This window comes from Pelophylax lessonae (genome assembly GCF_965119305.1).
Source record: "Pelophylax lessonae genome assembly, chromosome: 1".
Taxonomy (NCBI): domain Eukaryota; kingdom Metazoa; phylum Chordata; class Amphibia; order Anura; family Ranidae; genus Pelophylax; species Pelophylax lessonae.
Window position 1 is genome coordinate 515,608,461 of NC_138768.1, and position 16,732 is coordinate 515,625,192.

The 16,732-nt window shown below is 40.3% G+C and overlaps 1 protein-coding gene across 2 annotated transcripts in view; it reads left to right on the forward strand.

Moving 5' to 3' along the window:
* AP3D1 (adaptor related protein complex 3 subunit delta 1) overlaps nt 1–15,100 on the forward strand; it is a 317,903-nt gene extending 302,803 nt beyond the window's left edge. For both annotated transcript variants that reach the window (XM_082247309.1, XM_082247310.1), the window contains 5 exons: nt 2,992–3,080; nt 5,301–5,386; nt 10,418–10,539; nt 10,627–10,706; nt 13,978–15,100. In XM_082247309.1, coding sequence (XP_082103435.1) covers nt 2,992–3,080; nt 5,301–5,386; nt 10,418–10,539; nt 10,627–10,706; nt 13,978–14,073 — 473 coding nt within the window. In that variant the 3' untranslated portion in view covers nt 14,074–15,100. The remainder of the gene's footprint in view (nt 1–2,991; nt 3,081–5,300; nt 5,387–10,417; nt 10,540–10,626; nt 10,707–13,977) is intronic.
* Nucleotides 15,101–16,732: the final 1,632 nt, after the last annotated feature.

Genomic DNA, 16,732 nt, shown 5'->3' on the forward strand with positions numbered 1-16,732 from the left:
AACTGATTTGCTAGAGCAGGAAGTGAGAGGATATACCCTCTGGGACTGCCCCTAGGGTGTGGCCAGAACGTTTTCTTTCCTGTCTAGTCCTACTCCTGTAGAGGGCAGCATAACCCGAGTGTGTTGAATCAACGAGGACTACGTCTGTCAATGAACTTAAGAGAAAAGGATTTTATGGTAAGATCTTACAAAAATCCATTTTTTTTACTCCACCTAAGCAACTTCAAAGTCCAAACCAGAGCTTGGCTCTCGGTTCACCTGAAAGGCCTGAAGCTCAGTGTCAATATGCGTTTAATATGCGTTTCCATTTTCCAAAGTGGTGGGGCATCTGTTAACCTTTGCAGACACTTGGAGAGCTTGCATTTCAGATGCTTGGTGTAGAAGTGTAGAAGGTGATTGACAGAGACTACAAGCTTAGAGTTGTACCTTCAGCCCCCTTTTCACTTCATCACTTTTAACCTTCCTGTGTCACCACACAGATTAGCAGACTTCTAGGTTGCCCTCTCTGGATCCTGTGGCAGAACAGTTTGTTGTTTTACTCCAATCTCTTCAGGGTTGCCAAACCCAACTGAGGCATCCACCCCATCCTGAATATCAAAGCTCTGTATATCTTTATTCAAGTTTAGAAGTTCCATATAGAATCCACCAGATCTGTCATTGCCTCCGTTCACCAGGGAGAGTTCATGGCTTCTGTGAACATCAAGAACATGTACCTACATGTCTTCATATTTCCATTGTGTCATTGTTTCCTGCGCTATGCCATTCAGGCTCCCTTCTACACCTCTGGTGTTCATCAAGGTGCTTGCCCAAGTACTAGCTAGCCATGCTGTGTTCCCGGGGCATCCCAATTGTGGGATACCTAGACAACCTCCTGTTCAGGGAACAGTTAGCGCAGGTTCTCAGACATTATACAATGGTTCAGATGGATCCTGAACCTTAAGAAATCAGCATTAAAACAGAATCATTGCTTGGGATACATAGGTGTAGTCCTAAACACAATTGAGGCTTGAGCTTTTCATCACCAGGAAAAACTTGAAACACTCTACTCGCAGACTCATCAGTCCAGGAGTCGTCATCAATCGCAGTTGTTCTTCACTCCAGGAGTCATCTGACTCTTGGTATTCTTTTGTTGTAAGAGAAATCAGTTCAGTCCTTGGACAAGACCGATTTGGTTGTCACTGGTTTGGTAGCTCAGGAATACGGCTCTGGAATCGGAAGTCCTTCCCTACCACCTTTTGTAAGCCCCTCAGGATAAATGTAAACCCAATACTCCTGTAAATGCCAGGCATTTAGATGTTGGAGGGATCTTGTTTCCTCATCAACATCTTGGAACCTTTGGCATTTTAACTGTCCATGCAGCAATGGACTCTCCTAATGAAGTTTATCCGACAATTGATTCAGTTGGACAATGCCACAGCTCCACAGACATATACAGTACATCATCCATCAGAGAGATAGAGATGTTCCTGTCCTGAACAGAACTTCATTTTAGGCCTTCTCGTGACATTATCTCTAGGTGAGTCAGACAGACTATTATTCAAGCTTATGGTCTTAAGGATTGGGTTCCACCTTTCTTTTGTCAAGGTGCTGCCTTTTTGGGCCTTTCAGAATTGGTCTAAGGTTTCCTAGATCTTCAAGGCTACCACCTGGTCTTTTGTTCACACGTTCCCAAAGTTCTACCAGGTGAATGTTTAGGCCTCTTTTCCTAGGCCTGTTAGTGTTTGTTTTCTATTACCCACCCTTCATTTTGACTGCTTTTGTATATCCTGAAGGTGTAAGACTGTGTGTCCCCTCAATGGATAAGAAAAGAAATAGGATTTTTATACTCGCCATAAAATCCTTTTCTTGGAGTCCACTGAGGGACATAGGTCCAACCCTTCTGTGTTTGATTATGCTATTGATTATGATGCTTATGACTTATTGGCTCAGAAAAGCCCAGAGAGCAGTAAAAACTAGGGATCGACCGATTATCAGCAAAGCCGATATGCACTTTCCCCGATATATCGGCCCCTGAGGTTACCAATATTGCCAATATTTCAGGAAAGTGCTTGTACCGGGGTGATGCCTACAGCTAGAGGCATCACCCCAATACCGGCGTCCATAGCCGACGGGTCGGCTGTCTTGTAATAACAAGCGATGCGGCTGAGAAGCCGCTCGGCTGTCATTACAAGGAGCTGGAGGGGACCTCCCCCTTCCGCGGCTCGCCCGGATCTCCCGTCCCACCGGGAGACCCGGGCAACCAACCTGCACGGCCACCGAAGAGAAGACCCGATTAAAGCTGCATTCAGCTCTGATCGGGTCTCCATGTAAAAACCCGGAATTGATGTCATGACATCACTTCTGGGTACTCGGCGCCAAATTCAAAGAAATTACAGCATTCAAAACAGCCAAACTTGGCGTTTTGAATGCTTTTAAGTGCAGAGGAGGGGATTGGGGTCTTTTAGACCCCCAGATCTCTGTACCTGTAAAAAAAAAGAAAAAAAATTTAATGTACGTAAATATCGCACGATACCGATATGCGATGACCAAAATATCGGTATTGACAATAAAAACACGATATCAGTCGATTAATAGTAAAAACCACACCAAGGTTTTAACCATGTCCCACTTTACCAAAGAAGGTTTGAGCAGGAGCATTACGTTTGGATGGAAGCTGCATTAAATTCTGCTTCCTTAGTCTGTTGCCTCTGCCTTTATTGTCATAATTTTGTCCATATTGAGGAAAGTCCCCTGGCACAGGAAGTTAGGGAAAATCTCCCAAACAGAACCATAGACCGCAAAGTATAAAAATCATGACAGTTCTGCTCCATCCTTAATCTATCCAAAAATAAAGATTTAGAGGTAATACTTTAAATTTTGTCCCAAGTGTTGTATTTTCTGTACCGCTGATCACACATGTATCCGCTGTATTGCAACATTTTTAGAATTATTGTATTGTGAAATGATCAGATTTTTAAAGATGGTATTTATTTTCCCCTCTTTACAATCCAGGTGTGTCTAATGAAGCTAAGTTTATTTTCACTGTCCAAAGTATTGTAATGCCTCAGAAGCTCAAAGGAACATTGTCATTTATTGTAAAGGTATGTTATTTGTAAGGTCATTCTTCCCATTTGTGGTGCTGGGTTTTTAAAAAAACTTATTTAGATGATCATAGCCAGTTTAGATGTACAGTACTTCTCAAGTATAAGCAAACCCTTACCTTGTAAGACAACCTATTTAGGCTAAAATGTAAATGTAAGAAATGTGTGTCTATATAGAAAAAGCATTATAAATACCCCCCCCCCTTTTTTTTTTTACTAAGTGATCACATAACCTCTCCTCCCAGCTGCATAAGGGTTTGGAGAGGCGGGGGTGGAGGAAGAACAGCACACTCATCCTCCTAGTGATTTGCTTTGCGTGGGGGGGGGGGGGGGGGGGTGCGTTGTGAGCTCAAATCTTGGCCATTGGAGGACAGGCAGCAGGAAAACTGATCACACTGGAATGTATGTGCTCTCACACCTAGCATGGTCCATTTGAAATAGTAAAGCAGGTGAATGCCAGGATCACCAGGTATTTCACACACAGAAATAAAAGAGAACAAGAAGCTTTTTCTTACAAGTACATGGCACTACAGGCACCTATCAGGATTGTGAAATGTTGGGTCAACATATTCTTCAAAGCGTAACTATACTCACTAGTCCTCCAATGCTGCGATGTCCTGGAGCCGGCCACCGAGTTTAGTAACCTTGGAATTGCCAAAATTCTTACACTGAGCTCCGTGTACAGGGCCGGACAGGCAGGCAAGTAACGTAGGTTTTTTTTTTTTTTTTTTTTTAGGTAAAATTCCCATTTATTAATGAGGCTATGAATTTTAGTGATTTCCACTTTCTTCATAAATGTATTCTATACCAGTAAAATACAGTACACTTGTTAAGATTTTTTTTTTTTTTTTTGTTATAAAGGCCCTCTTAGTAAAATACTAAAGCCTTTTTAGCTGATGATGATAGTCGTAGATGTCAGATAATGGGCAGATTATGCAAGTTTTTTTTTTTTTTTTTAAATAACCTAGATATGCATGTTTCTTGCTGTGTTCAATCACATTGCCTTTCTTCAGGCTCTTTTTTCCTATGCATTCTCTTTAGATTTAGGTTCCTGAATAATGTAATGCAGTGCATGACATTATATGCAGGGTAAAGCAGTCATTCTGACTTTATCCTCTTTAGATCTATACATTTTTTTTTTTGTTTTTTTCTGGAGGAGCAGCAGTTAGTCTCAGACTCAGTCACAGCGCAACTTACAGCATTTTTCCTGCCAGCAGATGGTGCAGAAACTGTCCACAGTCAATGACACCTGGAGTCCCAATGCTAAGCCCTGAAGATTTTAAGCTTCCATTTTTGCTACAAACTGCTCCAAAAAAGTACCATAAAATGTCCTCATTGAAACAATGTCTTCCTGAAGTCATCAGGATTTCCTGTAAGTGCCGGTTCGCACTACCGCGGCAGGACTTCGGGGGCGACCTGTGAAGTCGCGTGCACCGCGACTTTGGCGCGACTTGCACGGACTTCATATAATGAATGTCAATGCAAGTCGCTCCGATGTCACCCTGAAGTAGTACAGGAACTACTTTCTAAGTCGGAGCGACTTGAGTCGCTCCTATTAGAACGGTTCCCGTAGCACTGCATGGACCGCGACTTGTCAGGCTGACCAGTCGCCTGACAAGTCGCGGTAGTGTGAATGGGCACTAAGTGTCCATTCACACTAATACGGCTTGTCAGGCGACTTGGTCAGCCTGACAAGTCGTGCACTGTCGCGGTCCATTGTGTAGTACAGGAACGGTTCTAATAGGAGCGACACAAGTCGCTCCGACTTAGAAAAAGGGTCCTGTACTACTTCGGGGCGACCTGGAGCGACTTGCATAGACATTAATTTTATGAAGTCCATGCAAGTTGTGCCGAAGTCGCGCTGCACGCGACTTCGCAGGTCGCCCCCGAAGTCGTGCCGCTTCAGTGTGAATGCGGTCTTAAGGTCTTGGTGTCCTCTTTAATTAAGCAGTTGGTCCCTGATGCAATGATCATAAAGTAAATCACTGCAATAGTGATATATACTGTTTTGCTGTAACACATTGGTGTTGTAACTTATGTACATTAAGAAAATGTATTTACCAAATCTAAAACTAGAGTGAATATTAATGCCCAATCTGCTCCTAGGTTCCTATGAGGCTTGGTAGCACATTGGCTGTATTGCATGAGTTACACTTACTGTGTTAGTGTGAAACTTTTAAATCTACAGTTTCTGATTTCAAGTATTCTTTCCTTTTGTAGGATGATGATGGCTCATCCCATGAGAAACTTGACTTCAAAATCCATTTCAGTTGTTCATCATATTTAATTATGACCCCTTGTTACAGGTATGTTCTTTGACTATTTTTATACACTGACAAGATCATGCATTTAATCACTGGTGCTGGGAGTTCTGAGTGAGCTTGGTCCCAGTACCGGACAGTGGTGCTGGTTGTACACAAATGTGTGGCAACACAATGTTAAATACAACCTGCATACTGATACACGTGTACATCCAGCAACATGTCAGGGGGAAAAAAAAACACATTTAGTACATTCTGAAATACATGCATATTTCTGCCTTGCTTTATCCCTTTAAAGACTCTGCAAGTACAGATAAAAATACCTGTAGATTTGGCATGTATTCAGCTCCTAAGTCCTGTTTAATGAAAATGCATAGCATTTTAGTACAGTGCACCCGGAAAGTATTCACATCGCTTTACTATTTCCACATTTTGTTATGTTACAGCTTTATTCCAAAATGTATTGCATTCATTATTTTCCTCAAAATTTTTTTTTTAAATCTTTGCAAATGTATTTAAAAAAAAAAATGTACATAAATATTCACTGCCTTTGCCATGACACTCGAAATTTAGCTCAGGCGCATCCTGTTTCCACTGATCATCCTTGAGATATTTCTACAACTTGATACATTCAGTTGATTGAACATGATTTGGAAAGGCACACACCTGTCTATATAAGATCCCACAGTTAACAGTGCAGGTCAGAGCACAAGCCAAGCCATGAAGTCCCAAGGGATTGTCTGTAGACCTCTGAGACACAACTGTTTTAAGGCACAGATCTGGGGAAGGGTACAGAAAATTTTCTACAGCATTGAAGGTCCCAATGAGCACCGTGGCCATCATCCATAAATGAAAGAAGTTTGGAACCACCAGGACTCTTCCTAGAGAGGGCTGCCCGGTTAAACTGAGAGATCGGAGGAGAAGGGCCTTATTCAGGGAGGTGACTTAGAACCCGATGGTCACTCTGCCAGAGCTCCAACTTGGAGAGAGGAGAACCTTGCGGAAGAGCAATCCTCTCTGCAGCACTCCACCAATCAGGTCTGTATGTGGCTTAGATAGAAGCCACTCCTCCTCCTTAAAATGCACATGACAGCCTGCCTGGAGTTTGCCAAAGGGCACCTGACAGCCTCTCAGACCATAAGAAACAAAGTTTTTTGGTCTGATGAAACGAAGATTGAACTCTTTGGCCTGAATGGCAAGCGCCATATCTGGAGGAGACCAGGCACCGCTCATCACCTGGCCAATACCATCCCTACAGTGAAGCATGGTGGTGGCAGCATTTTGCTGTGGAGATGTTTTTCAGCAGCAGGAACTGGGAGACTAGTCAGGATCGAGGGAAAGATGAATGCAGCAATGTACAGAGACATCCTTCATAAATACAGGTCCCTCTCAAAAAATTAGCATATTGTGATAAAGTTCATTATTTTCTGTAATGTACTGATAAACATTAGACTTTTATATATTTTAGATTCATTACACACAACTGAAGTAGTGCAAGCCTTTTATTGTTTTAATATTGATGATTTTGGCATACAGCTCATGAAAAAACAAAATTCCTATCTCAAAAAATTAGCATATTTCATCCGACCAATAAAAAAAAAGTGTTTTTAATACAAAAAAAGTCAACCTTCAAATAATTATGTTCAGTTATGCACTCAATACTTGGTTGGGAATCCTTTTGCAAAAATTACTGCTTTAATGCGGCGTGGCATGGAGGCAATCAGCCTGTGGCACTGCTGAGGTGTTATGGAGGCCCAGGATGCTTCGATAGCGGCCTTGAGCTCATCCAGAGTGTTGGTTCTTGCGTCTCAACTTTCTCTTCACAACATCCCACAAATTCTCTATGGGGTTCAGGTCAGGAGAGTTGGCAGGCCAATTGAGCACAGTAATACCATGGTCAGTAAACCATTTACCAGTGGTTTTGGCACTGTGAGCAGGTGCCAGGTCGTGCTGAAAAATGAAATCTTCATCTCCATAAAGCTTTTCAGCAGATGGAAGCATGAAGTGCTCCAAAATCTCCTGATAGATAGCTGCATTGACCCTGCCCTTGATAAAACACAGTGGACCAACACCAGCAGCTGACATGGCACCCCAGACCATCACTGACTGTGGGTACTTGACACTGGAGTTCAGGCATTTTGGCATTTCCCTCTCCCCAGTCTTCCTCCAGACTCTGGCACCTTGATTTCCGAATGACATGCAAAATTTGCTTTCATCCGAAAAAAGTACTTTGGACCACTGAGCAACAGTCCAGTGCTGCTTCTCTGTAGCCCAGGTCAGGCGCTTCTGCCGCTGTTTCTGGTTCAAAAGTGGCTTGACCTGGGGAATGCGGCACCTGTAGCCTATTTCCTGCACACGCCTGTACACGGTGGCTCTAGATGTTTCTACTCCAGACTCAGTCCACTGCTTCCGCAGGTCCCCCAAGGTCTAGAATCGGTCCTTCTCCACAATCTTCCTCAGGGTCCGGTCACCTCTTCTCCTTGGGCAGCGTTTTCTGCCACACTTTTTCCTTCCCACTGAGGTGCCTTGATACAGCACTCTGGGAACAGCCTATTCGTTCAGAAATTTCTTTCTGTGTCTTACCCTCTTGTTTGAGGGTGTCAATGATGGCCTTCTGGACAGCAGTCAGGTCGGCAGTCTTACCCATGATTGCAGTTTTGAGTAATGAACCAGGCTGGGAGTTTTTAAAAGCCTCAGGAATCTTTTGCAGGTGTTTAGAGTTAATTAGTTGATTCAGATGATTAGGTTAATAGCTCGTTTAGAGAACCTTTTCATGATATGCTAATTTTTTGAGATAGGAATTTTCATTTTTCATGAGCTGTATGCCAAAAACATCAATATTAAAACAATAAAAGGCTTGCACTACTTCAGTTGTGTGTAATGAATCTAAAATATATGAAAGTCTAATGTTTATCAGTACATTACAGAAAATAATGAACTTTATCACAATATGCTAATTTTTTGAGAGGGACCTGTACTTGCTCCAGAGTGCTCTGGACCAGCAGACTGTTCATCTTCCAACAGGACAACGACCCTAAGCACACAGCCAAGATAACAAAGCAGTGGCTAAGGGACAACTCTGTGAATGTCCTTGAGTGGCCCAGACTTGAACCCAATTGAACATCTCTGGAGAGATCTGAAAATAGCTGTGCACTGAATTTCCTCATTCAAACCCAATGGAGCTTGTGTGTTCCTGCAAAGAAGAATGGGGAAACTGCCCAAAAATAGGTGTGCCAAGCTTGTAGCATCATACTCCAAAGACATGAGGCTGTAATTGGTCCCAGAGGTGCTTCAACAAAGTATTGAGCAAGGGCTGTGAATACTTGTGTACCTGTGATTTTTCGTTTTTTATTTTTAATAAATTTGCAAACATTTCAAACAAACTTCTTTCATGTTGTCATTATGGGGTATTTGTAAAACTTTGAGGAAAATAATGTAATCCATTTTGGCATAAGGCTTTAACATAACAAAATGTGAAAAAAGTGAAGCACTGTGAATACTTTCCAGATGCACTGTGTACTGCTGTAAGGCCTATCCAGTTTCCCTTTGCTAAACTACTCAAATCCTCCCACTCTTCTTTTCCACATAGTAGACACTACTAATTCTGTAGCCAGATAAAAACTGAGAAGGGCTAATAAGATTTGTTTGTCTATTTGTAGAGTATGCTCAGTGAAACCTTGCCATTTTTGATTTCCTCTCTATATCAAAATCCAGAAGGGTACTGTCTCTGCTGCTAGGAGAAGAGCAGGTTTTATTTATTCAGTTGTAACTTGATATACTGCTGTTCAGATCATTTCACAGCACAAGTTATTCACTACTAACTAGTAAGACAGCCAATTGATTTCTCTCTTTAACCACTTGCCGACGACCTGCCGCCGTAGTTTTACAGTGGCAGGTTGGCTCTGTCCTGCGAAACAACGTACCTGTATGTTGTTTCATGGGAACGCCCGTTGGCCACAGGGGAAGCTGATCAGCGGGTCCGGCAACCTGCGATTTTCGCTGAGCACCCGCGGATGCTCCCTGAGGAGACAGAATGGTGGTCTGCCGTTGTAAACACAGCAGACTTCTGTTCTGTCAGTTATGAACACAGGGATCCTTGTGTTCCTCCTATTTAGAAACACCGGTCTCTGTGTTCATGCAGAAAGCACCCCCTAGGGACACTTTTAACCCTTTGATCGTCCCTGGTGTTAAACCCCTTCCCTGTCAGTGTCATTACAGTAACAGTGCATATTTTTAGCACTGATTACTGTAGTAATGTCACTGGTCCCCCCAAAAGTGTCAAAGTCAGTTAGGTGTCCTATCTGTCCGCTGCAATGTTGCAATCCTGCTAAAAATCGCTGATTGCCGCCATTACTAGTAAAAAAATGTAAAACAAATGACATCTTTCCACTAGTTTGTAGACGCGATAACTTTTGCACAAACCAATCAATATACACTTATTGAGATTTTTTTTGCCAAAAATATGTAGCAGAATACAAATTGGCCTAAAATAATAAAATTCGTTTTTTAATTTTTTTTATTGGGAATGTTGTATACCAGAAAGTAAAAAATGGTGGGTTTTTCTTTTCTCGGAATTGTCGCTTTTTTTTTTTTTTTTTTTTTTTTTTTTTATAGCGCAAAAAATAGAGAGGTGATCAAATACCACAAAAAAAAAAAAAGCTCTATTTTTGTGGGGAATAAGACATCAATTTTATTTGGGTACAGCGTCGCACAACCGTGCAATTGTCAGTTAAAATAACGCAGTGCCGTATCACAAAAAATGGTCTAGTCATTTAGGGGGTAAATCCTTCCCATCCAGAAGTGGTTAACTAGTGTCTTTTGTAGCCTTTCACCTGACTTAAAAACAAATTGTTTTATCAAAATTTTGTAATGCATAATAGACCTGTACATAATAAGCAAAATATATACAAAACTTTTAAAGGTCTGTTACATCTGAAAAAATGTTTTTTTTTAACCTAAAGCACTAGTGACTTTTATCCATTCAAGTTTTTTGTTAAATAACTGAACTGGGAATTTAAATAAAAATAGTGCTCATGATGCCTTGGTTTATATTTCTAATCCAATTCTGCCCTCTAGTGATGCTTTTGCCAAGCTGCTGGAGTCAGGAGACCTTAAAATGAGTTCCTTGAAAGTTGAAGATATAACACTGTCTTTCCACCACCTGTTAGCAAAAATCTGTTTCTACCACCACTTCACAGGTGAGCACTCCATCTGTTAACTTAGTGTTCAGCCTACTCTAGTATTGTGTCTTTTACTTATCCTACTTATTCACATTGTCTTTTCAGTGGTTGAGCGAGTTGATTCCTGTGCATCGATGTACAGCCGGTCAATCCAGGGCCACCATGTTTGTCTACTAGTGAAAAAGGTATTGTCTCAGATACTGCAAGTTCAATAAACAAAAATAAGATGAATGTGTTTCTTAGTGAAGTAGTCTTTAAAGGGTAAGTTCACTTTTGTAACACCTATACTGAGGGTGTAACATATTACTGTTGCAGCAGATCCCCAATCTGCTGATCATGGGCATAGTGCTTTGCAAGCTCCTGGTAAGAAAAATAATAAATGCACATTTTTTTTTTAACCTACCTGGAAAAAGATGTGCATTTATTATTATTATTATTATTATTATTTTACAAAGGTGAATTTATTATTTTAAGGACATCTTTACTCTGAAACAAAAAATGTAGTATATTGGAACAAAAAATGTAGTATAGCCTATCAGTCCTTAGGTGTAGCAGTTACATTAGTTTTCATTTTTCAGGCTAAGTATATTTTCTGTCAATACTGAAATTACTTTCTGATCTTAGCATAAATGGCAGTGTCTGTTACTTGGCTATGAATTTAACTAATATATAAAACAAAAACATCCCTCTTCTGCAAAATACTATTCTCCCCACCCACTGTAAAGGAGATCCAGAAGGAAGAAAGAGTTGAACCCTTGGACCAAGTTTTTTTTTTTTTTTTTTAAAGATATAAACAAGAAATGTGTATATTAAGTTTATTATTTCGGCGAATGCTTTAATTGCTTACTCAGAATTCAAGCTAAAACAATTCTATTTAGAGCAGAAATGTCACTGCACATTCTGTGTTTAAAGGTGGCACTTTATTACATTCCTTCCTGCTTAGCATTGTTCTGAACTTCCAGACCAAAGATTTACAGATAGTGTCCTGTGTCCAAGGAGCACCTGACCTGCATGGTCTTTAAGGGACAACATCTGTGTGGCCTGGCTCCTACTTTTATTATCAAGGATGCCACTGGAGATGAGCACCCTCCTGCCTCGCTGTAAAAAGCCTAGGGAAAAATCTGCAAAGTCTTTTTTTTTTTTTTGTTTTGTTTTGTTTTGTTTTGTTTACTTTTGGGGTATGCAAGTGTAGGCTTCCTAAACATGGTTCTCTGGCTACCTGCAAGTTTTGGGTAAAAAGTTTACTCATTCTCAAGAATGCCTTTTATCAGGGAATTCCTATTCTCTCACCTTCTAGAAGATAATCTGATGTCAAACTTCTGGATAGTTTGCCTTTCAGCACTTAGGTGTCTCTTTGGCTTCTCACTTTCAGCCTTCCTGTATCTATGCACAGATTAGTAGCCCTACCACTGCTCCTTTTGGGGCCTTCTGAACTAGGGGATCCGTGTCTACGTTCCTGAGTCCGAACAGTTTCATGAGTTGTACTCCAGCCTGGTAACTATTCTTCCTAAATTAAACATCTGCCTCTTTTGAGTTTGTAGGTCTTAACATTTTGCATGGTATCCTTTGACCTTCTGGCTTCTATGGTCAGTTAAAAGTAGTACATGGAAGTCCGTATCCTTAAGGTGTTCTGACTTTTCAGCCTTGCCCCTGCACCCCAGATGTTCCCCAGTGTTGGCCCTGGTACGACCCCATCATTTGCAGAAACTGCTTACATGGACTTTGTTAAACAATGCTCTTTCGTTGTCCAAAAATCTCAGTGATTGTTTGATCCTAAATCTTTGGAACTTAGCTTGGACCAAAATATTACTTCCGCAATAAATCTTCAGCCAATCCAAACTTGTATCTTAGTCCTTCAGTGCAGGAATTACCCACCTCTCGGCTGATACATAACAGTCGTGGATCTGTAGGTAACCCCCTTTTCTCCATTCTCTCCCCGGACTGTCTCTACACTACACTTTGTTGTCATGTGACACATTGATCTAGTTTCTGAACAAGAACGATTTGTCTTCCTCTGAGGGTCAGGTAACCTCTTGCCCAGTGGATCATTCTTCCTGCTCTAAATATAGGGAAGTCTTCTCATCCCACTATCTGGAAGATCCCACCCAGAAGTCTCCAGGTACAGGAATCCTCTAGCATTAGCAGTGGATGCTGTGGTGACTGTGGGATCTATAGGCCTGAACCCAGGCTTTTCCTTGTTTTACTCTTATTCCTAATCTGTTTTGTAGACTCAATGAAGAGTTTTCTGGCATTCTTCTTGCTCAGTATTGTCCCAGGTGAATGTGCTTCCCTGGCATGGGAAAGCCCCTGACCCTTGCTTTGTAAGCTTTAAAAAGATTTTGACTTGAGGAGTCGCTACACCTATAAGTTAGTGGTTATTATGGTGCTCCAGGAAAGAAAGGATAATCCAACAAAGTCTATAATGGGGCTACTCCCCAGGTGGGGAAATGTGTTTATGATCATGTGGTTGGTACTGCTATGTTACAAAACTGAGACTTGCTGGTAAGGGTTGGGATTATTCTGGACTGGCCTACAAATTTTGTTTCACCTCTGGAGCAGTCAATGAGGTCAAATCCCTAGCAGCCAAAAAATAAATAATAAAATCAGCCCACAGAAAATATTTTTTTGACTTTAAAGTTAACCTTTTATCACATATTACACTCATATTCAGGGTGTAACATTTGACTGCTGCAGCAAAGTCTGACCCTCCTTTCTCCTGCACCCGCTGTCACAATTTTAAAAAGACCCACCCGGCCACATCATTCATTCACAGAGTTCTGTGAATGGGAAATGACAAGCTCCGACAGAACTACCAGGGCGCTGTTGATGAGTGCTCTAGGTAGTTAATTGATTCTATGGGTTATGAGCAAATAGCTTACACTGACAGTCTTCAAGAGCCCTGCATTGCTCTTATGATCTGCTGATTGTGGGTGCAATGCTTTCCAGGCTCTGAATAAAAATAAATAAATGCATTTTTTTTTTTAATCTGCAAAAACATGTGCGTTTTATTATTTTTTGGAAAATGTGAACTTATCCTTTAAAAAATCGCTGACATATTGTGACACCTGTTTTAAAGCCATAATTTAATTTTGAAATGTCTAAAATGGCTGCCTGGTTTACGGTAAGGCTTCATGCTGATCACTACAACCCAGAACCAGTACTATTATTTATGAATAACCATGTTGTGTTCCCAGATTTAACCTGCATGTATTTATGCATGTGAAATCCATAACTCAGCCCCAGGTCTCAATAATACTATTGCAAAGGAGAAATGTGTCCCTGTTATTACACAGTGGTTTCGGATGTATAAAAAATTTTGTTTTCTGGAAAATACATTTGGTGCAAAATAAAATAACCATTTCATTGATATTGTAAGCTTAAAAATGTACAGAAAGCAGATCACCATTGCTATATCTGTCTATAATTGAAGTTCGTATTTGTTCTCCTTTTTTAAAGGGTGAGAAGTCAATATCCATTGATGGGAAGTGCAGTGAAGCTACTCTTCTAAGCAGCCTTCTCAGCGAGATCAAATTGACGCTGACAGAATCCTGAGCAAGCGGGGGCCCTCTTATCCTTTTAAACCTCTCCTCTTTTTTTCCTGTTACCATATGATGCACTTGGACAGAACTGAAAGTGAAAAGACTGACCTGCAAATGCATGATCAAGCCCCTCATCACCTTAGGAGGCCCAATTTTACCGGAAACTGAAACCTTTTTTTTTTCTTTTATTTTGCTCTTTTTCTTTTGGTACCAACAATCTCATTTTAATATAAAAAGCAATTGCTCCTTTGCAGCAAATATTTTAATTAATACCTTGTGATTTTGCTGTCAGACTCCTCTGATAACAAAATGATGAAGTCCAATTTTCTTTCTTTCCATTATGTATACACTATCAGAAAACACTAGGGATTGACACAACTTGTTTTTGGATGTTTTCATAGGAGCTGCTTTACTTGATTAGCAATCTGTTTGCTTCCTCCAAGAGAAAGTGCTTTAAACAAAGTTTGTTGCTCTTTAAATCAACCGCACTGCGCATCCTACAGAAAGGTCTGCTAAATTGCATATAATGGCTTACTTATGTAATGGGCCTCCTTTATTTGGGAGTTTTTTTTTTTTTTTCAAATGTTTAAGCGAACCAGTGTTTTTCGAACACCCAGTCATTCAGAGGATTTTAAAAATGGAGGAACTTGTTCTTCACTTGAATGGATGCTTGGAAGAAACTGGTTTGTTTCATCAAAGAAGAAAAGTACACTGTAAAACAACCCCAGTTTTTCTGCTCATAAATCAGAAACGTCGTCTGCATCATTTTCAGTTTTGCATAGATACTGGTTATGATAGAATACTTAATACCCTTTATTTTGGTTTTTTATTTCCACAGTTCTACTCATGTTGGGTAAAGGATCATGTGTTTTTTTTTTTTTTTTGGTCTCTCACACATGTAGTGGGCCAGCAACACATTCCTAAGGATAATTTTGCGGGCAGAAACTGGAAAATTGATCTATTTTCCTTAGTGTGTCTTGTCTCTGTGTGTTTTTTTTCCCCCCAATGTTTATTTTTTGTTGGCTGTACTTCTAAAGAAAGTTATATACATGTAAAAATATTGTGCTGTATAGTCTGTCTATCCTAAGTTAAAATGAGAGGCCTTTGCCATCATAAAAGCCTGACTATCATAATAAAAGTGCAAATCTGTAAGTTAAGGCTTATATGTTCATGGACGTTTGCAGGCAAAAAATATGCTTTAATGTAAAAAACCTAGTTTTCTCATGCCAGGGGGAACCGCATGTGGGGTGTGCAGTCATTCACTTCTATGGCCGACTGTATACCCCATCTGCAACTTCCCAGAGGTTAAAAACAGTGTTTTTATTGCTAGGCTTAGTTTATGCCTGCAAATGTCTGTGTGCATGAGGCCTAGAAGTAGTTGTGATTCAGAACTCATGTTGGGATCAGTGGATATAACAGGTGGTGCCTTAACTTCCTAACATATTTCCTAGTAGGACAGAAACAGTCAAACTGATGACTGCTAAATAGGTTTACCTTTTATGTTGCCTAGGAAATAAGCCCAGGGTCTCATCCTTTTTCTTGTTTTTTTTTTTTTTTTTTTCTCGGAAGTTGTTTCATTTCTTGATATGTACTGCAAATTTATGGACTATTATACCACTATACATTATAAAGGTGTAATTATTTTACAAGTAATGAACATATGGCTGCAGCAGTAAAAACACACAAATAATTGACTTTTGTTTTTAATAATGCTGGTCCTGCAGGGTAGGGTTAGTCTGGACACAAACATTATAAATATGGCACCCAAAAAACACTACTAGCACATTTTTATATGGTAAGTGCATGAATATCCAAACACAAAATGTTCTTGCAAATTGCAATTTAGGAGTAATAAAACCTCAATCAAACATAAAGGTAAACCGATTCATGTGTTACAAATCTTCTGTACAAGAAGGTTGTACTTTCCAAGAGCATTAGAAGAATAAGCATTCAAGAATGGTCTTGTTTGCCTACATGTTTGTATGTAGGCATTCTGTTGTGGTACTTGAATAGTATATGTCATTTACCTTTTACTATGCCAACTCCTCTCTGCCCTGCTTTTTGGAGCATTGTGTGTCCAAATGCTGATCTCAAATACCAGGTTATCTTGAGAATTTGATCAAGTTTTCACTGTTTTTTGTTCCCTTCTATGTCCCCAGCTACATTCGCATGTAGAATATCTTCTATCCAGAACCCTGTTTGGTGATTTTAGAAGTTTTCAGTCTGTATGTGTTATATTTGCTATTCACATTCCCTTAAGGAGGACTGAGAAAAGGTACCACAAAAGCTGCTGTAATTGTGTCAAGATGATCCACAATAAAATATGAAATGGTTATGAAGTTTGTGCGTATCTTATTCTATATTTAATGCTTGTATATTTAGAAAAAGAGAATCCTGTTACTGAGCTTACTTTGCATTCCAGCAATTTTAGGTTGGGGTGAGCTTTGGGTTCAGGATGAGTTTGATCTAAACCCAATCTCTTCGCAGTTTGGCGTACTAACTGGCCATATTTGCCAGTTCGCCCACCTGTCAGAACCTCCAGCTGTTGATGCTGGTGGAAATCTGTAATTTAGCCACAGTATCTCCTCTATCACATCAAAATGACGCATCCCCATCAGCCTTTTTTTTTTGAAAATTCTTTTTATTAGTTTTAGAAAAGAGAACAACATACA